Source organism: Cibotium barometz, chromosome 26, assembly GCF_041138505.1.
Source record: "Cibotium barometz isolate CiBa-2024 chromosome 26, ASM4113850v1, whole genome shotgun sequence".
Classification (NCBI taxonomy): domain Eukaryota; kingdom Viridiplantae; phylum Streptophyta; class Polypodiopsida; order Cyatheales; family Cibotiaceae; genus Cibotium; species Cibotium barometz.
Window position 1 is genome coordinate 30369074 of NC_141071.1, and position 21822 is coordinate 30390895.

The following is a 21822-nucleotide window of genomic DNA, read 5'->3' on the forward strand; positions in this document are numbered from 1 at the left end:
GAAATTTATCAGTCCTGAAATTTGATAGGCATACCTTTTCTAACTATTTAGTAAGCAATCGAAAGCAAACAAACCTGCCCAAAATAATCAGGGATGCGTAGTAGCAGTGCCGGGCATCTGGATGTTCAGGCACTTCCAAGCCCCTAATTGCTCTCATTGTTTCAACACACTCCATGACTGCACCCTGATAAAGAAAGCATGGGGTGAGAACAGTTATGAGGCAGGCCCTCTATTTGCATCATAGCATCTTTTTATTGTTGCTTAGCTATCCAATGCATGATGGTTGCGAATCCAATGATCTTGGCATCAGAACTTTTAGTACTGTGCACACTATGGATAATGGAAGGGAGTGTTAGGTACAACTACTGTATGTAATTATGGAGCTTCATCATGCTATGCAATAGCCTTGACATCTATGGATGCCAACAATAGTCATGGCAGGGATACCTAGGAGTTGGAGGGGCTTGGGCTGCTTCAACACACCCTTGTATAAGCAGAAGTGTGGACTTTCCTACCCTCAGCTATGTGAAAATCCTCAAATTCGTACTCCTATTTACCACTTACCCATGAGGTCATAGGGGATCCCTATGCACAAATTCACTGTATCATCATTGGTCTCAATTGTATCATTATTGGTGTCCACAAAGCAACCATAGACCCGCTGCCGGCATGCCCTTGCCTTCTCAATAATGGTCCTGAGAGTGAAGATGTAGTATTAACTCCTCCTGGGATCTGAACCCAGCCTGACTTGTGGCCCCCTGCCTGTGTGCCTATATCAAGGTGCCAATCTCAGCCTCCATAAATCTTGGCTATGGTGTGGCCAATCATGTTGGAGTAGGGGAAGGCCAATCCATGGCATTTCCCAACCGTCATGTTCATGGGGAGTGGAGCATTCTGCAGATATTTTACAGCCAGACCAATGGAATTACGAACCTCCCCCAAGCCACCCACCCCCGGCAGCATGGCCAGGAAGGCTGAAAAGTATAGTGCACAGACGTTGACAGTCAGGCAAATCACATTACCCCACATCAGCAAGCTGCAGAATGCAAATTGATAGTGACAGCTTGGTGTACAAGATTTTTTCCCCCTAAAACTAGTATGTGATGATTTTGTAGCTGAGATCCCCGCTCCCACAACACATAACTGATGATTTTGTAGCTGAGATCCCCGCTCCCACAACACATAACCATGGCGGTCTCATAGTTACTATGATTCATGGGGTCTCATGCCTTATGGATCAAGAAAATGGTGTTAGTGCTCCAAGAAGGGGGGGAAGCCTTTGCACGCAGCCATTTTAGAGATCTATGCAAGGAGAGTGGAAAAAAATACCAGATCCAAGTGCGAAATGCTCCATATGGACGTCCTTGTGATCCTTAGCTCTTCAATTGTGCAACTTCAAGAGGGCTCTGCTGACATTAGTTGTAATGAAAATACTAGCGGAGTGTGTGATAAGTTAGGTGCAAGCTGGTGTACATCGTACAGTGCAACTTCGAGAGGGCTTTGCTGACATTGGTTGTGATGAAAATACTAGCAGAGTGTGTGATAAGTTAGGTGCAAGCTGCTGTGTACATCGTATAGAAAGCGTGCATAGGACCTCCATATAAGATTATCAATGATGAGGTGTGGGTGGCTTCTCGTCCTCGAGGAAGCGCCAAGCCCCTCCAAGCTGTCCACACTGAAAAAAAGATGATATAACTCATCTTTGTGTTATGATGGTTGGGCATCTCAAGATACATATCAACAACTCATGCATGGCACCCATCGTTAAAAAGCCCCTGCCATAGCTACTGATGTGCCCTGTGTGTCTGCTGAGGTCCGCTGTATCTCTGAGACTCTAAAACCCATCTCTGAGATCATCACTAAGGTCTGCATGAAAGTCATACATATGTACGTGTATCAGAAATGTCCCTGCATTGAAAGTCATCAATTAGAAGGATGTCTCCTTGTTGGGTAACTCCACAATATCTGCAAGAAGTACATAAACTGTCCCCCTTGCAGCAAGTCCTGAGCAAACATGACTAAGTCACTTGGTTTGAGCTGCTGGAGCTCCCCCCGTGTGCGCACCTTCCCTCCATCGCTGTCGCCCTCCGCCTCCTAGCCTCTGCGCGCTTCCCCTGCTCCCTCTTCCCCACCCCGTCAGTTGTCCCCCCCCCCCCCCCTCTCTGTGAGTGCCTCCCGCCTGAGCTCTCCTCCTTCGTCCTCTCCCTCCTTTGTGCCGCCCTGCCCTCCTGCCCACCAGCTCCTCCACCCAGCCGTGAGCCGCCCTGCTCCTGTGCCCCTTTTCTTCTAGCGCCTCCGCTTCTCCAGTCCATTGCGCCCCCCCCCCCCCCCCCCCCCCCCCCCCCTCCGTCTTCTCTCCACCCCAATCCTCTTGATCATCTCCCTGGGCAGGTGTTTTCAGCTATCGGACAGTTTCTCTTTTCGGTGAGTGTCAGATACTTCTGGTCTTCAAACCTCCAAAAGGACTCCATGGCAGAGCTGCTCCGTCGTCCCCGACCAAGGCGTTGTCCCTTGCCTTTCTTTCTCAGAAGCAGACCTTCACCTTTTGCAGGCAAGCCTTATCAGTGAGTCTAGAAAGATTGCTGATATTCATCCCTTGGGGTGTGCATATTACCAGGTTGAGTTTGATTCACCTGCAGCATCGGGCAGAATCATGCAACGAAGCCTCGTGGCACTGCATACAATCCAGGTCTTCTTTGCGAGGTGGCAGCACGCCTTCAACCTAGCGTCCGACCCTTTGGCTGGTGTCTCAGGCTTTCCCGTGACAATTTGCTTTCCTGATCTCAGGAAGAAATGCCTTCCTCTCCTCCCGGTGATAGGTGGTGTTATTGTGAGTGTGATGGAATCCACTCCCACCACCGTTTCGGTCCTAGCTCCAATGGCCGGGATTCCATCTCTTCGTATATGCATAGCCTCTAGAGTCAGTTCCTCATGCCATATCGCTTCCTTGTCTTCGGGGAGCTCCTATTCTGTAGAGAGTTGAGTACTCTGGCCTCCCAGGCCAATGCTTCATTTGCCGGCAGATGGGACACCTTCCTAGACCCCCCCCCCCCCCCCCCCCCCCCCCCCCCAAAAAAAAAAACCCCCTCATCAGGGGGTGGGAGGGATATTGGTCCCCAAGCGTCAGAGCACCACGGCCCGGCCCCAGAGGATCCCGGTGCAGGACAGTGGTGGCAGACCGCTGGCCCGAGGCGGAACCACCGTCGGACCTACCAAGCAAAGTGGCGCCACCAGACACGCCTAAGGAGGATACGGTTTTGTCACAGAACTAGAACTGTTACAAGCATTTATCTCAGCAGCACCCCCCCCTCCCTTTCTAGAGACCGTTGCCTCGTCATGATTCCGCTCCTGGCATCCAGATTCCCACGAGGCCCTCTGACCCTTCAGGCTTCAGAGCCTTCAGTGGGCCCGTCCTCACAACCCCCTCCCTCACAGCGAACCCTTCTACCTTCGGGCCCCCTCCTCAGCTCTCAACACCCACGCCACACCCCCCCCCCCTCCCTCTTCAGCTCCGGCTTTCTATTACCATTTGGTCCCTTCACCAGTTTTGATCAATGTATTGGAGCAAGCCCACACATAGAACACAACCACGGTGAGAACGGGGATTTTCCACAAAAGGAAGTTGAAGCATTCACTCGCAAGGATTGGCCTGAAAGATGCTACACAGCATGAGCATCATGGGATTTTAATCACTTAAGCAACTTATGTGGTTTATTAGTCATTGTGTTCACACATTATTAAAGGCTGGCCGGACATATTATTGATTGGGCATGGATCCCTAGTCAAAAGGAGGCACCTAGACACAACCTGCTTTGCTGCTGTTCTTGTCTGTTAGCCGCCTGCAAGCTGGTCTTACTGCTGGCTGACAGAAGCCACCTTTCCTCTCTCTTTAACCCTGTTTTGGAGCTGGTCATCTACAGAACCACCAACAGCCATGCTTTTGCTATTGCTGGCCGCCTTCTAGTTGGTCACCTGCTGGCTGTAAAAACAGCCGTACAGCAGCCATACAGCCTCCACACATGTGACAGCGACTGGTTTTCTCTCTCACTCTTCTGGCCGCTTAAATACTGGTGGTTGCAGCCCTAGAGTATCTGTCTACAGATGGTCACCTACAGGGATGTTTGAGACAGATTTGTTACTGTTTTTTGGAGCTGATTTGAAGATAGTAACCAGTTTCGGGCTGATTGTGGGACTGTCTTTATCTTTGGTTCTGGGACGAGAGCCACGCCAGAGTCTCGTTTATGCTTTGTGAAAAGTTGCTCAGTATAGCAGCTTGCTGTGGAAAATCTGGTGCTATGTGCACCCTCACCTTGAGTTCTTGTAAAACTTCTAATGAATAAGTAAGTTCCTACCAGGAGCCGGCCATTCCGCTCTTTATATTGTTGTGGCTTCCTGCAATGTTCATACTCTGTTGGTATATTTTTAGTGTTTATCTTCTATTCCGGGTCCCCGATCGGTTACACTTTCCCCCCTAAAACTCCCTTTGCCCTAACCTCATTGGAACCCCCTCCCCCCTTCCGCCTCACAGGAGCACTCCCGCTGCCCACCGGCCGTGCCTCACCCACAAAGGAGGCAGCAGGCTAGTTTGATCGCCGCTTGATCCACCATTTCACGAAGCCAGCATAGATGACCATCAATAACCCCCCCCCCCCCCCAAGCCCCACTCCAAATACCTGCATTGTGACAAGCGGAGCCCAGAGTATGCATATTCCAAGGCTTGAACAGAGTGGCTCCACATGGAGGACATGATTCGTGCCCACCGGGCGCGGCTTCGCCCCAGGATAGATAGTGATAACTCTCCGTCCAAACCCACGCCTAGGACTCTTTGAGTGGAGGGTAGTTCCAACAGTTTCACCTCCCGCAGATCTTAGTTATGTGGATTGTCTCATGGAACATTCAAGATTTGGGAGGACCGCAATGCTTTCAAAGGCGCGGGATCCTTAGAGAGGAGCTCCACAGAGCAATAGTAGGTGGCCCATCAACATTATCCTCCTCCTAGAGCATCATCTTTCTGAGGGGCATACACGCCACTACGGGAAGCTCCTTCAGGGCAGGAGTCACACTTTTTGGTCCCACGCTTTTGGTCCCTCCAGGACGCAAGGTGGAGAAGGCATTTCCGTCAGCGAGCAGCTATTACCTGCACTGGTCAACTCGGGCACCATTGTCACTAGGAGAGCTCAATGGGTGACCATCAAGATTGGAGAGAACAAAGTGGGCTATCTGCACGTATACGCGCCAAGTGCCGCAGCAGGCAGAGCCACTTTCTGGGGTATAGTTTGCCAGTCCCTCCCACAGGCAGATTTCTAGTGCATGGGTGGGGATTTCAATATGTTACGAGTGGCATGGCTACAGTTTCTGCCATAAGAGTACTCGCTTGGGAGGAGTTGATTCTGGCTTTGAGGGGATAGGACCCTTGGCATTTACTCGAGTTTGGACACAGCCCCGGGAGTCTGTGTTTCTCGAGATCCAATAAGAGGAGTACATGCCCTAACCTGTCCAGATAAAGCCGGTTTTATGTTGATGAGTGGGCTAGTGAACGTGGTGCCATGATTGGTATTCTGGCAAGCACTACTTTATCTGATCAGGCACCTGTCATTCTATCCTTGGAGGACCCTTGGAGGTACGACAAACATTTGAGCAACCGGATCCCAGAAAGCCTCATTCAGGACTCCGAGATATGCAACAGGATAGACAAGCTCTGGAAGAGTCTGTATTTTCACTCGGGTTCAGCCACAGGTGGCTTGGACGCAGGCCTCAACAAGATCAGCAATTTATTACAAGAGGCAGAGCAAAGCAGGTTGGCTAGCTTCCGATAGTAAGAGAGGAGCATCCGGCGGAACCTAGCCTCCTACAGCGGATCCAGGAGAGTATCCCAAATAGAGCCCCGTGGATTGAAGCCCAATTAGCTGTAGCTCGTGCCTTTTGAACCCAAGCAGGAGACAAGGTCACCAAGGATTTCTTTTGAGATAGCAAGCCCATGCAAGTGTAGGGATGGTATCCGCAGGTTGCGAGGCCAGGATGGATTCATTGTTGCAGATCCCCCCCATGTGAGCCATTACCACAGATTTCTTCCGCTCTCTCCTCACCGGTGCCCCTATCCTCACAGGCGTTGGATGCGCGAGAGTGGGTTTGGCGACATACGAGAGAGTTGGTTCCTCCCGCTCTCCAGACTTTCCTGTTGACTCCCTTTAGTGCAGACGAGCTTGCGGAGGCTTTGACACCACTCCCTACGTGCAAGTGCCTGAGAGAAGACTGGCTTCCGGTTTCCTTGTTTCTCCAACACTGGGATCTCATGGAAGGCGGCTTCAAAGTTGCCTTCAATGAGATTAATACCATGGGAGCCATGCCAGAGGGGCTATCAAAGGGATTGATACATTTGATTCCCAAGGAGGGTGGTGATTGATTGGGGATTCGGTAGCGGAGGCCCATCACCCTCCTAGGGACTGCCTACAAAATTCTAGCCAAGGCGATCAGTCAACGACTGCAGCCTTTTGTCACCAAAGCATCAAAATACAAGTTCTTGATATGCAAAAATGCAGCACAATGCCCCCCCCCCCAAAAAAAAAAAAACAAAGTGACGTGGCATTGATGATATGGCACTGCCATGTGGCAAGATATCAGCGCAAGGCCCCCTTACAAGCTTGGAATGATGCAAGTAGCTTTTGGAAAGGAAAAGACTATAAGCTTTTTAAATACCAAAAAGAGAAGAGCTTTTATAATTAAAAAGATGCGTTTTGAGCTATAAGTGAGTTTTAAAGCGCTTTTCTCACAAGCTTTTTGGCAAGAACTATAAATTCAACTATTCTCTCATTGTTGAGACATGTAAAAAAAGACAAGAGAGCTCTTCAGCTCTAAGAATTTGTACTCAAGACTCCTCCAAGGCATTTTATATAATATAACTCGAAGGGGGAGTCGGCCAAAGGCTATTTCAACCCCTAGTGTGGTGTCTTCTCTTTTGTTAATTTTCAGATTTTCTCAAGATTTTATGCGTGAATTTGTTATTTTCTTGAAGATAAGCTAAGTACCCGTGCCACAGCTCTTATGAAGGCCTGTTGCAGTGGTATCAGAGTGAAGGTCATATCTCTCTCCTACGAGGGATAACAATCTTTACACTCGGTGCTTTTTGCTTTTTCTTCAACCAATGGGAAGCACTCACCACCAAGAAGAGGACCAAGCCACCAAAAGTGGAAGCAAACCCAAAAAGACCCAAGAGCCCACATGGTCGAAGAAACTATGACCAATGTGGAAACTATTCTCCAAAATCTCGACTTGATGAGAAATTTTGAGCAACTATCTAAGAAGATTGAGCAAATGAAGAAAGGGGATGAGCAGCCAACAAAGGAGGATGCGGCTGAAAATCAAAGTGTCTTCATCCAAGATATCTCCCTCAAAGAGATCACCCAAACCTCCACCTTCTCGTGGAAGGAACAGGAGCCATTCCAAATCAGCCCACTCTCATTGTGGGAAAAGCCAACATAGTCAGAAAAGGTCCAGGAGCCCATCTTCTTCATCAAGCGTTTCATCTTCCTCATCTTCTTCTTCTTCTCCTTCTTCTTCCCCTTCTAGGTCACCCTCTCCATGGCATAGAAAGAAAGGGAAGAAAGGCAAGCACAAAGCTAAGGACTTCAAAAGGAGGAAGGACAGTGTGGTTTACACCATATGATGGAACTTATGGTTACATAGACAAAGCCCTCACTTTTATCTGCCAATTCGATATTGCTTTTGGTTCCAAAACCAACCCCTTTACTGTCGTACCAAAGCCACTATACTGGCTGTACCAACCCATTTACTTGTACCAACTCAATGGAGGGTTGTACCACCTGTTTCAGATATTGTACCTGCTCTATTGAATGAAGACCCGTGGTTTTTGGGAAAGAATCAATACCCACACGGTGGTATATGGATTATATTGTTGGCTTAGCATTTCTACAGCGTATGTACTGGCTGAATTTCATGGTTGCCTGTGTTATGACATTTGTATATGGATAATCCGGCATCTCCCATGGGGAGAGTAAGGTCCTCAAAGCTTGTACATGATATTTTCTCCTTGGGTAATAAAATACTCCAAGGGCCAGGTCAACCCATTCCAGCCTCTATGCGGTGTCAGTTGTGCACATCTTTCTTTTACAATTTTGTGGATTAAGTCGCTTATGTTTAAGGTTGTTGCCAATTTCAGTGTTTAAGTGCATAAATGGTTAAGTGTTTTGCGAAACCCCCAGGCCCTCCGGAAGTTACATTGGTATCAGAGCATTGGCTCTTTCACACCGTTGTGTGAAGAAGATCCTGTTGGGGTATAAACACTAACTATTAGTGTAGTTAAATACAGTCGGTCAACCTATCCACTTATGGGAGTAATCATGCGTCAAGAGCATGGGCATAAGTCAACATGGTCTATGGATTCGTGGATTCTTGAAATCTATCTTGGAAACATTGAGTTGGCTTTATTATGCCTACTAGGTATTCTCTTCTATATTGATATCATGGATCATTTCATCAAGCTCAAGAGAACCTGGATGGAGATAGATCTATTGGGCTTCATGATGAACTGGCCGAGAAAAGCTAACTATTCCTTTCTTTTCCTTGCAAGATTGTTACATGCGATTTTTGAATGCCTTACCCTTGTATCTTTGCAAGGAGAAAATGGTATGTTTTCTTGAGTGTATTTCAAAAAAGCATAGATGAGCTTGGCCTATATGGCTACTATATGGTTCCTTATGACCTTCCACGGATGGGATATGATGCATTACTCTATGGAAGAGATTGTAATTTGAACTATGGGCCACGTTCAAGGATTATTTGGATGTATCTATGGAGATTTCTTGCTTGGACAAGATTTATATAGATATTGGGCTCACAAGCAATTTCTATGGATGAATCTGTCTGAGTTTATAGAGAAGAAATATTTGGATATCTCATGGATATGATGCTTTTATGGATTTTTCTATCGACGACTAAAATGTTGATAAAATATAAGTCCACCTCTGCTCCAAGGTGTGTGGCCAACACGGAGTATGTGGTAGAGTTATGGTAATGGTTTGGTATGGCAACTCATTTCCATTGACCATGCCTATGTGGGTCTCAGATTGCCGGCTTTACAAACCAATATTTTGTATGGTATGGGACACATAGTAGTGGTCTTATTGCATGGTAGTACTGTGATGGAAAGACTTCATACTTTGGTAGGTTCATTGGAACTATGTTGTTGTACATGATTTTCTCATTATGTGTATGCATTGGACTGGCGTCCATGGCTATTGGTTTATGCTTATGCATGGGATTGACACCTGTCATGTGATATTGTGGACATGACCTTCCGCTGGGACTTAACGTGTTCATGCTCAGAATGTCATGATTTTCTCATTATGTGTATGCATTAGACTGGCATCCATGGCTATTGGTTTATGCTTATGCATGGGATTGACACCTGTCATGTGATATTGTGGACATGATCTTCCACTGGGACTTGACATGTTCATGCCCAGAATGTCATGTTTGGAATTATATGTTCCACTAGGACTTGATGTGTTCATGCCCGGAATATCTGGTGGACTTGGCTTTCCCACTAGGACTTATGCCTGTGCGCGCGTGACCGGAAACGCTTGGAGGAATGACTTTCTGCTGCTGCTGGGACTTGTGCCGCTTTGTACATGTCCGAAAACGCCTAAACGATTGGCTTTCCACTAGGTCTAATATCTTGTGTACTTGCCTGGAAACGTCAACACTTGGACGATTGAGGTCTGGTACTTCGTGTACTTGCTTCGAAACCTCCTTTGATATAGCTTCATGAACGGGAACTTGGTTGGTTAAGTAAATGCATGCATTCCTGTAAGGCCAATTGACAAGGGATACCATGTCACCTAGTCCATGATATGTGATGGAGGAAGGGTACTCTGTGGACTTTTGGCTAAGCACTCTTTCTATACATTGTCTCGTATGCCGTTCTCATATAGTGGTTTTATGGTGCATACTTGAGTTCACATATGGAGTTTCCTTGTGGACATCCTTTGGTTATGGACATCTATTGGTTATGGACCTTCTTTATGGATAGATGGACTTCCTTGTATACAAGTTTATGGTATACATGTATACAAGTCTATGGATTCCTGGACTTATTTTCTAGGGATTTGGATCCATCCTCAAGCTAATGGATTATTCTTTTTGGCTCCCTTTATTTGGGATGCATTGGACTTATGGAACTCATGGTTATCTCATGTATCGGGGATTTCGCTCTCTGGATTTCTACTAGTGTGGCCAAAATGCCTATAACTATGTGTAGCAGAAATGTTTACGTAGCACCAAGAAAACTACGTAAGTGATTCTTATCTTATGTTTCACACTTGAGCCCACCTCTCATCCAACGTGTGTGGTCAGAGTACCAACATGGAGTGCAAGTGGTAGAGTGAACACATGTCTACACCAAGGGTCATGTGGACTGACACATTGTTGGCAAGGGACTTATGTCTATGCCAAGGATCAGTAGACTGGAATCTGGACGTAATCTCATGTATTTATTTTGGGACATGATTATCATATTTGGATTTATGGGACTATTGTCTCACCCATTTATTTGGGACATGATTTTGATAATGGTATTATGGAGACTTGTTTAGTCTCGTCCATTTATTTGGGACATGAATTCTTACAGTTATATTGGATTTTTCAGATTATCTTGTCTCGCCCACTTGATGGGATCTTGGATATATGGCTTGAAGCTTAAAATTGCAGACAACTTTTAAGAAGCTAGGAAGGATGTCACCAACCTCAACATTTCCTAGTATGAAAGGGGTCTCGTGGACTCAAGGATGTCTAAATATTTGGAAAGTACAAGCTTTGGAAATGGGAGATTATCCTGGAATACAAAGGATCACACTCCTAAAATTTAGGAGAGTTGCTATTTTTGGCTCCACTCTGATGGAAATTTTGTTTGCGTCATTATGTCTGGAATTGAGAAAATACCAAGAGTTGCCAGAGTACCTATGACAAATGGGCTACCAATTGGGATATTCTTAGAGATAAAGTTTATGGAAGGACCCATCTCTTAGATTGGGACATGTGGCAAGAAGGTGGATTAAAGTGAGACAAGTGGCCTCACACTTGGCCAGCCGGAGAGAAGTGCATCCTTTCCCCCGTTTTTTGTGATCCTCGCTCCGTACATGGAGGCAAGTTTGTATCTAGCCTTTTAAGGCTGTTTTTAGTTAACTAATAGAAGGATCTTGTTTCCGGAAAAAAAAAGGTGGATCAAAGTGAGATAAGTGGCCTCACACTTGTCAATTCAGCTAGTGTGTGGCTCTCCACTTGTCATTATAGCCTTCTCTTGCCATTTTAGCTCTTCGCAGGCCAAAATCTATAAATTGGAGCCCTCTCTATTCATTTGGAGGAGGCTCTCTTGCTCCAAACTAGCCTCTACTATGATCGTTGCTCGCATTCTTGTCTATACCACTCTGTGGAGAGAGTACTCTCCATTTCACTCCCCACTACAAAAGCCATTGTACATCATGTACTAGCCATTGTACGAGCTGACCAGCCCCTGTATCTGCTGTACCAACCCATGTACTTGCTATACCAACCCATGTACTTGCTGTACTGGCTAAATGGAGGTCTGTACCGACTGTTTCAGATATTGTACTTGCTATATCAACTCTATTGCATGAAGACCCATGGTTTTTGGGAAAGAATCAGTACCCACACGGAGGTATATGGATTATAGTGAGAGCACTGTCATAGGACTGAGGCTCAAAATTACGTACAATAAACCTAATGTTAGTATCCAAACCTCTAAAAAATTGTTTCAACTTATCCTCCTCGAATATACCTAACTGTTGTGCTAATGTGATAACTTTGTTAGAGTATGTCGGCACGGGTGACCCATTTTGGGAGAGTCTATAAAACTCATCCTCAAGGTTGGTCATGTATTGGGAAGGTAGAAACCGTTTTTGAGATCGGACACGAAGGTGTCCAATACATACTAGGGAGCTCCTGTGATCAGGTCTGCATGTAGACTCGACCAATGCTGCCACCAGGTGACTGCTTCGCTGGAAATGTGAGGTGCCGCCAAGTTGACTCGATCTTGAGGATCTAAAAGCTTGGCCAATGAAAAATATGCTACAAATTGATGAATGAATTGCATGGCTTCAGCATGATCACACTTACCATCGTACTTACTAAAGTTCACTTGAGCTTGCTTGTATGCAGGTGGCGGTTGGGGTGGTGGAGGAACTTGCTCCGTGGTGCACCAGGATAAGGAGAAGAGACATCATATTTGCCTACATAACGGCTATCAACTGTTAGTTCTAGAGTTGCATAGTTGTCACGTTCAAGCCCGTTCTCGGGTTGCTTGGTCCACCCATCTTTGCTCTTCTTCAGTCCTACATTTAGCATCCTCGACCCTTCGTTCATCCTCACGTCAAGCTTCTTTGGCCCGTCATTCTTCCGCCTTTTTGGCATCTTCTTTTTACCGTTGTTGCTCCATGATGAGGAACAATCTTTCTAATTCTGAGAGCTCTTTTGGCTTTTCAACCGCTTCTTTGGCTTTTTCAGACTCAGCCTCAGCCTTTTTTTCTTTGTCCGCTTCTTCTTCTTTGGCCTCTATCTCTTGCCTCAGCAATCTGTTTTGCTCCAAGAGAAATTTGATGAAGTCTTCATTGCTTTGCGGAAGCGTTTCTATAGTGCTTGTGTCATCTTTGTAGATTTCTCCTTCCATATCTTCTTTGTAGCTTTCTAACGATGTCTCTCCTGACATTGTGGAGACCTGCGTGGTTTTTCCTGACCACTTTACCATCCACGGAATGCTCTCACTTTAGGGTAGCCAAGTTGGATTACAACCTGCAGCTATGATACCAATGTAGCATGCAATAGGTCGATCGTCGTAACGTGCAACAAAGCCTTCTTTATACCCATGAGTTTATGCAATTCCAGTTTACTTGAGAGAGAAGAGAAGAGAGAGAAGGTAGAGTCGACACAGTATTGGGTCCCAATTACCCACTACCTCTGGAGAACTTTGTACAATGAGTATGAATGATGATTGAGGGCTGCCCAATGCAAGGACGAAGTAGACGGAACACAGGCTGACCCATATGCTGTCCAAGCTCCTTTGAATAGCTCTTCAATGACCACTATGCAAACCAAGAACTGCAGGATGCACATATGCTGGCTGAATGCTGAAGAATGCTCTTCACAGAGGCTTTGGGACTATAGCAAAATAAAGTGCTGAATGCTAAATGTATGCGCAAGAAGCCAGAGGCTCTAGGCACACATAACTTCTCTTGAAGTGCTGTAGACTGATTTTATGAATGATGATTTATGCTGTAAACTGAGCACTTGTATATACATGGCTTTAGGCTGCTGGTCGGTTCATGCTGATGTTCTTGGCCTGTTTTTATGGGACATAAAATGCTATTTAATAGCATAAAATGTTGCGCATGTTTTCCAACGCTGTCCCACATGTTCGCCAACTACTGAAGCTGGCCGACATATGTTTGAAAGCCTTCTTATACTGTCGGCCTGCTGCTCAGGGCTGCCGACTGGACACAAACCCATTCTATGGGCTGGTCATGCTGCCTATTGTGCCTCATGGGCATGGGTTGGCCTTTGGGTGGCCCATAGGCTTGCTTAACATGAATCTAAGCTTCTACATGCTTGCTAATGTACTATCTAAAGCTAAGGTTGACTTCTACATGAGCCTATCTAATGAATTCTCCAAGTGGGTAAGAGGACTGACAAATGCACACTCTCTAGGGTTGTGGAGACTGACCTGCGTAGCTCGTGCCTGACATGTCCCGAATTGGGGCTCACAATGGGATCACGGCATACGACATACTATTCCTAAAAAAGGTAATCCTAATGTATGCATGTTTCACTGATGTAGAGCCAGTGTGTCACATAGCACTCCACTGCAGGGTGCATGTGACATGGATAGTTTTCGTCCACGAAAGGTCACTCTCTTTCTATGGCAGCTGGCACATTAGAGCTTGCCGGTTGGCACTTGGATGGCCATAGAGGCAGGCCCGCAGTCTGTTCGAGGTGTGGCCATCCCCAAAAGTCCCAGCATCACTATCTTTGGGACTGCCCAAAGGCCCACAGGTTTGGCAACGGATTCTCCGCATCTTCACTATGGACGGACAAGGCTCCCGCCCGCAGAGTTATGTGGGGCATAATTGTTTGGGTCATCGAGGCCATCATGTCATATGAGGAGGAGGGTGGGGGACTGGCCCTTCAGGTCTCTCACCTTCGTATTTCTGCAGTGCTAGTCCCAGCTCCATCTACTAGTCACTGGACTCCAAGTTCTAACCAGAGATGGGAGATTTGCGGCAGTATTGCTGTGTGGCACATCTGGAGAGCTTGATGCAGCAAAGCCATTGAAGGCACCCTCACCCCGCCAACGGAGTCCATCCGGAACATCTGGTTCGATCTCAATCATACCCTCTATGGACAGTGGGGGAAGCTTTAGGGTGGCTCAGACCGCATGTAGAAGCACCAAGAGGCCTTCCTCCTGAGGATCTAGCATCACGGTCCCTTTCTCACTAACAAAGGGTGTGAGCCCACTTGGCACTATCAGAGAGGAGCATCCCCCCCCCCCTCCCCCCCTTTTTTATGTTTCTTGACTCTCACTCCCCATGTGGAGCTGAGTTTGTACTTAGCTCTTATGGCTGTTTTTATTGATAACTAATAGAAGGATCTCTTTTCCAACAGAAAAAAAAAAGTCCTATGCAAAGGTTGATGTCTCATGTGAAAACTAAAAAAAACCGCGATGTGCGATGTTTAAAGTCTGAAAACTCGGCTGGGCGTATCCACATGAATCAGGCCGCCTCATGCCATTTGACCATTGTGAGCTCCTCACACCCCTATATGTGGATTCCCATAGGTACCCTGACACCTTGGGTAGCCCTCTTTTTAGGGCTTTTATGTGTCTCAGTAGAACACTCCAAGTCTCTTCTCGTATAGATTTCTGCAAAACCTACACACACACACACACACACACACACACACACATACATATATATATATATATATATATATATATATATATATATATATATATATATATATAGAGAGAGAGAGAGAGAGAGAGAGAGAGAGACAGACAGACAGACAGACAGACAAAGAGAGAGAAAACAAAAGTATATTAACATCTACAAAAGGCAAAAGGGTCTATGACCAAAAGTATTACAATTAGTCCATGAAGTAACTATACAATGGAATGGGGTACCTGCTTTAACAAAGCTAGCCCACATCCAGCATATGCTGCAATCTTGAAATCGTCTGTTTTTCCCTGTGGTCCGATTATCGAAAAGAAAAAACAAAATGTGCATCTCTTACAAATTTTTCAATAAGCTGAAACCCCTGAAGTAAACCACTTTTCCTACATGTGTATGCATGACAAACAGGAAAATGTGTATGATACAAGCAACAAAGACAAATGCAATATGAAACTAGAAATGAGATAAAAGCAAAGTCTTCTCTTCAACCTTCAAGATAGCATGCTGGTAGTAGACAGCAGAATTCACCCAGTCCCTATTTGTTTTATAAATTAACCCTAACAACGCATATGCCTGCTCGTCCTCAGGCTCCTCTTTGATGGCATTTCTGTTAGGGTTTAGTCATACAAGTGTATAAGATCAAACATGCCAAACCAAGAGAAAAAGTGTTTCCAACAAACAAGCAACTCTGTAATCAAGTACTCCAGCAGATTTCCTTATCAACTCATTAGTGACTATTGTTAAAAACAAACCAGTACTCTTAATAAGCACTGGCGTAGGTGGAGAACATTAATGTACAAGCATTGATCTTTTCAAATGAACAAGCTTATTAGCGAACCTTTGTTAAGGACTAAGAAAATGATATTGATAATGTCATAAAAGCATGCTCTCGTCTGCACTACTTACTCCAACAGTTGGATAGCCTGTGTAAAATTTCCTGAGGAAAAACATGTACCAGCATCCTGGGAAAAAAACATATTTATGGAGGTTAACCCAGAACACAGTAAGTGGGGGGGGGGGGGGGGGGGGGGGGGGGTGTTGTTGCCTTACTTTAAAAAAAATAAATGCACATGCACTGAGCGCAAGTGTGCCTGAGTGCACACGCACCATATGTGCGGGTACGCCTGCATGATTGCATGAGTACGTTTGTGTGAGGGTTCACCTGTGGGTAAGTGTGCCTATGTGCGTGTACACATGTGCATGAATGCTCCATGCATGCAGAACATAGTCAAGGTGAAGAGGGGAGGTCGGGCTGTACTTTTTTTGTCATGGTGTCTGTGTGCGTAGACCAGAGTGAGTGCTCATGTAGGGGGGGGGGGGGGGGGGGGGGGGGGGTGGGGGGGCTTGGGTTGGGGGGTGTTGTTGCCTTTTTTTTTTTTTAATGCACGTGCAGTGAGCGCAAGTGTGCCTGAGTGCACACGCACCATATGTGCGGGTACGCCTGCATGATTGCATGAGTACGTTTGTGTGAGGGTGCACCTGTGGGTAAGTGTGCCTATGTGGGTGTACACATGTGCGTGAATGCTCCATGCATGCAGAACATAGTCAAGGTGAAGAGGGGAGGTCGGGCTGTACTTTTTTTGTCATGGTGTCTGTGTGCGTAGACCAGAGTGAGTGCTCATGTCTCTCATTTTTTTGGGGGGGAGTGGGGTTCACCTTGAGAAGTTTTTCATAGCTGCTTATATCAATCATCTGCTGGCCTTTCGAGATCCCCGAGCTTTGTAACACACTTGTTGCCTTTGGCATAATCATGCGTGCCGCTAACTTTTCATGATCAAACAGCATGCTCTGCAAGTCCAAGAGAGAAAAAGTGATCTCTGGAAACTGAAGGTAAATAAGTGTTGAACACCCTTATTTCTTGAAGCCTAAAGTTTTGCATGTTTTGAGAAATAACTCTGCCTATGTCCCTACTTCAAACAGAACAAGGTGGGATATGGAAAAAAACATTTTTCTTAGGTACATTAAGCTCATTAACTAGTCTGAAATGAGGTTTTACAAAAATGATGAAAATAAAACCAACTATGACAAACTAAAATACAATCACTGAAGGTTGAACAGGAAAATTTTATTAAGCCAAATCGTTTCAAAGTTCACATTATTTTCTGAACTTGACAAAAGCAAAAGTGCAAATTGCCTTCATGAAGTCTGCTAATAAAGCTTCACACTATTAAACTCTTTTTTTACTAAATGTTCCAACCTCAGGATGTAATATTCTTAAATAAAATGTTCCACCCTCAGGATCAGCTCAAGGAAAATGGGCGATCTATAGAGACGGAAGGGGCAATCATCACTCAAAGGCCCCAGTGATGGCGCGAGGCCTATGGGACAAAGGACATGCTGAAAATAGCAGTGTGGAATTGCACAACGGGACACCATGGTGATGCGATCTGATCCCGACGGTTTTATGGAAATATAGAGTGGGAGACAACTGGTCTTCTACACTGAGACTCATCAGAGTTTGGAAAGAAGTCTTCCGGTGGTCAATGGATACACATGGGAGTCTGCATATAGAGCTGAAACCAGAACTGATGGAGGGGTTCGAGGATCCAGGGGAGTGGCAGTACTGTTTAGAGACCATCTCAGCCACATGGTCACAGTAGTGAAAAGGGATGAGGAAGCTAGATTCATGTGGGTCAAGCAAAGCTTTCCCAAAAGATGGAGCTTCTACATTGCTGTATGCTACTTCCCACCAAACACATCGAGATTCTCCTCACAGGACTCTTCCCCATACATGCCACTTTACAGTGACATTACAGACTTTTTCCACAGGAAGATATCCTATTGGAGGGAGACTTCAATGCATGCACACAGCTTCCAATCGCAGCCATACGATGTTGATCCGGACCTACCCATCATGCATCAGCTTGACCCCACTGAAATGGGCACCAACACGACCTCAAAGGACACAGGATTCACAGCAGTGGACAGAGCATTACTAGACATGGGTGCAGCACATACCTTGATCATTTACAATGGCATGTCTAGATGGCCCAATTCTGGAGGATTCACATGTTTCTCGCACGGAGGAGGGAGTACTGCAGTGGACTACTTGATTGGATCCCCGGCCTTCACATCCCACATAAAGGACTTTATTATACCCCCTCCAACGTTTCCATATGCCAAGGTCCCTTTTTTTTCCCCCAACTAGCCTCAAGGCCTGGGATGCCTTCGATACCACCAACTATCACACCATCATGATTGGGCAGTCCTCACATTATATGAGTCTGTGACAGGGAGAGTTCGGGCACCTGGAGGTATGCCAGAGCAGATTAGGAGCACCATTGGGGTGAAGCAAGGCTGCCCGCTATCTCTCATTGAAAAGCTCGGAGGGGTTGGATCTGCATAGCTGATACATCAATACCTATCCTCCTCTATGCCAATGACATTGTCCTAATTTCAGATTCAAAGGAAGGGCTACAAAAGCATCCGGATGCTTTGCGAGCCCTTTGTGATGAGCGAGACCTCACTGTAAACCTAGGGAAAAACAAAGTCATGATATTTAACACGTCCAAAGCAGCAGAAAATGGTCATACATTTACATATGGCAGAGGGGAGGTGGATATAATCTCAGCATACCTATACCTAGGTATTACCTTCTCAGGACCGATCTTTCCATGAGGCCAGCAACACAGACACGCATAACACAAGGGCATGCAGCCTTCGCTAGGGTGGAGAGACATTGTTTCCAAGCATATTTCCAAGAACCCGCACAAAACTATAGCTTTTTGATACTTTAGTCACTCCTGTAGTGTCTTACGGGATAGCCTTTGGAGACTAGACCTTAGGGCAGAAAGACTAGAAAAGCTTGGAGAGGATGCAGGATGATTGGCACGTGCACCCTGCACTGAGGTACAGAGTGACACACTAGCATGATCATCAGTGCAAAATTTGTAGAGAATAGTACCTTTCTATAGAAATATTTGTTGTACGTCGTGACTACATTGTGAGCCCTCAGTCCAAGGACAGTCAGGCACAAGCTACCTAGGTCAGTCTCCGAGCCATAAAGGTCAGTCGAGACTCAGTCCTCTTAACCCACTTGGAGAATTCATCAGATAGTGCATGTAGAAGTCAGCTTTAGCAGTAGGTCTTGCTGCTTGCATTAGAAAGCATATAGTTGCAATAGAAAGCATATGAGACAACCAAAGCCATCCCATGAGCATGGCAGCCCACAAAAGGGCAACATCTGGGCCATGGAGGGGCCAGTCGGCTGCCTAATTCTGCCCCACCTGTAGTCGGCCAGCACTAGGTGCAATAGGCAGCCAGTTGGCCAGCATGACAGAGGCCTGGGACAGCAAGCGCAGCATCTAATGCTGTTAAAACAGCTAGCGCAGCATTTAATGCCGTTTAAAACAGTATTTTTGTCCATAATAAACAGGCCAGCAGCTTCCCTAGACTGACCAGCAGCCATAGAGCATATATAAACAGACAAATCAGTCTCTCATTCATCATTCAATAATTCAGCAAAGCATTCAGCAGTTCAAGCAGCAGTTCAGCATCCTATTCCTTCCAGGCAAATCATTTTAGTATCCACTTCAGCATTCAGCCAGCATATGTGCAGTCCTACAGCTATCTAGACTTGCATAAGTGGCCCAAAGAGTCTTCTGCAGTGCCTCGGATTGGTGGATACTCAGCCGATGTATGGTATTCCTCGTCCTTGCGTTGGGTAGTCATACTGCTTGTTTTCTCAAGCATTGTACAGCATTCTCCAAAAAAAAATATAAGCAAATACTCCTTCTTGCAGAGGAGAAGGGGGGGCACTTCAGTGGGTATTTGGGACCTATTTGGGACCCAATACTGTGTCGTCTGCTTCACTTCTACTCTCCCTTCTCTCTCTCTATTCTTTGTATTGGATGCTAAAGATTCTCACCACATAAAGGTATAAAGAAGGCCCTGTTGTGCGTTACCACGATCAACCTCAGTGCATGTAACATTGGTATCAGAGCATCAAGTTGGTGACAACTCAGCTACCTAAAGAAGTGAGAGCATCCGGTGGATGGTAATACTACGGTCCGGAAAAAACACCCAGGCCTCCACCATGTCAGGAGAGACATCGCACCAAAAAGAAAGCTAGCAGGAAGTTATGGAGGCACAAAGCTTCCAACACAACACACCAAAAGAAAGTACGCTTCCACCAAGCACAAAAGAGCGAAGAGCTCCTAAGAATAATGATGGAGCAAATAAATTCTCTTAAGATGCAGCTTGCCACTGCAGAAAAAGAGAAGCCCAAAGAAGGCATCTCACATCTGGCACATATGTTCTTCAGTATGGAGAAACAAAGAAGAAACGACGATGAAAGACATGAAGAGGCAAGAAGAAAAGCAAAAGAAGAAAAAAATAAAGAAGAACAGAGACGTACTGAGGAACAAAGGGATAAAGAAGCCACATGAAAATATGAGGAAGACCAGCACCGTCGAGAAGTCGCTGGATCGAGAGTTTCAGCGAAGATTCAACTGGGAGATTATGCAAATCCAACATTAGCAGACGATGGCATAGATTCTGACATCCCTCCCCAAGATGGCTCCAAATACCTCGTCCTCCACCGCCTCTACCACCACCGTCATACGAACCTCTCCAAATTTTAGTAAGTATGATGGTAAGTGTGATCATGCTGTTGTTACGCATCAATTGAAGCACATTTTACTTTAGCTAAAATAACATATCTGTTGGAACTAAGTGCTCACTAGGAGTACTTTTACTAAATGCTCACCAAGAGATCTTTTAGTCTTGGTCATCTCAGTGTATGCCATGTGGCACTCAGGGATTTATCCCATATGCACTCATGCTCAGCTCTTGTACTTTCCCCCTATATATTCAAGGGGTCACATCAATGGAAGTATCTCAGAGTGTCTTTGTCTTCTCTCACTTCAGTTTCCAACTTTAGTCTAGCTCACCATGTTTCTAACATGGTATCAGAGCAGGTCTCCACCTAGCTTCCCTTTCAGCCCTAGCTCATCTTCCATCCCTTCTGCGTAGCTCTCAAGCAGTGTGCCAGCGTTTTACTTATGCAGCGCCTTCGTCTTACGTCATATCTGTCAGCAGCGCCTTCGTCTTGTGACTCGCGAGCCTGAATAAGCGGCATAGTGGCTTCCACGAGTCAACTTTCTTTGGTTCAAGCGACAGCCGCCCAAGGCTAAGATATTCCTTGCTGTGGTCGCAGGCACTTTTACACTAGTCTTTATCCGATTCGTAGTTCAAGACCATGACAACCTTTTTTTTCTTCTACAAAAACCCTAATCTCTGCTATTCTGTGTCCGCATTCATATCTTTTCTGCAGAAAGCCATCTAATCGAAACCCTATGCGCTTCTTGATCTCCCGGCCTCAAGCTCATAGCCCCCGAAGCAACACCATCGTGGAGGAGGAGCCGGAGATTTTGACATGGATTCGAGATGCAGAACGAAGAGGGCGAGAACATTGATCTCTACAAGAAATGTTCTTCTACAAACCGGTCTGTAAAAGAACTCTTCAATCTTCACTACGATTCTATTTTGCCCATTAGTCTTGCGGGTCAGCTAGACATACCATTTGGAAGGCTGCCGCAAAATGAAGTGGCCCCAAATGCTGTCCAGCATACATGCGTTTTCAAAAGTGGAGGAATGATGCTTTCATTTTATCTCAGTCATTCATATGCTCTCTTTTCATGCTAAGTTAACCTCTCATCTATCTTCTTCAGTCTACACTCTATCTTTGTACGGGATTAGACACTGCCCTTGCATTTCAGCAAGTGGTAAGACCTTCCCTTCATCTATCTGTCTCTCATGTACGGGATTAGACACTGCCAAATATGGTAAGACCTTCCCATCTCTCTCATATTTGTCTATGCTTTCATGCTATCTACCACCATTGATC

General features: G+C 45.8%; 1 protein-coding gene across 4 annotated transcripts in view; it reads right to left on the minus strand.

Annotated features, from left to right (window-relative positions):
- Positions 1-21822, minus strand: part of LOC147623868 (ALBINO3-like protein 2, chloroplastic) — a 69595-nt gene that overhangs the window by 5056 nt on the left and 42717 nt on the right. For 3 of the 4 annotated variants that reach the window (XR_015269229.1, XR_015269228.1, XM_086820497.1), the window contains exons 9-13: positions 16632-16763; positions 15882-15937; positions 15465-15582; positions 15206-15268; positions 75-184 (exon numbers count right to left, since the gene is read on the minus strand). Coding sequence is in view for 2 of the 4 variants with exons in the window: in XM_086820497.1 (XP_086676623.1) it covers positions 75-184; positions 15206-15268; positions 15465-15582; positions 15882-15937; positions 16632-16763 (479 nt within the window). In the remaining 2 variants the exon portion in view is untranslated. The remainder of the gene's footprint in view (positions 1-74; positions 185-15205; positions 15269-15464; positions 15583-15881; positions 15938-16631; positions 16764-21822) is intronic. The other variant, XM_086820498.1, reaches the window with a different exon arrangement.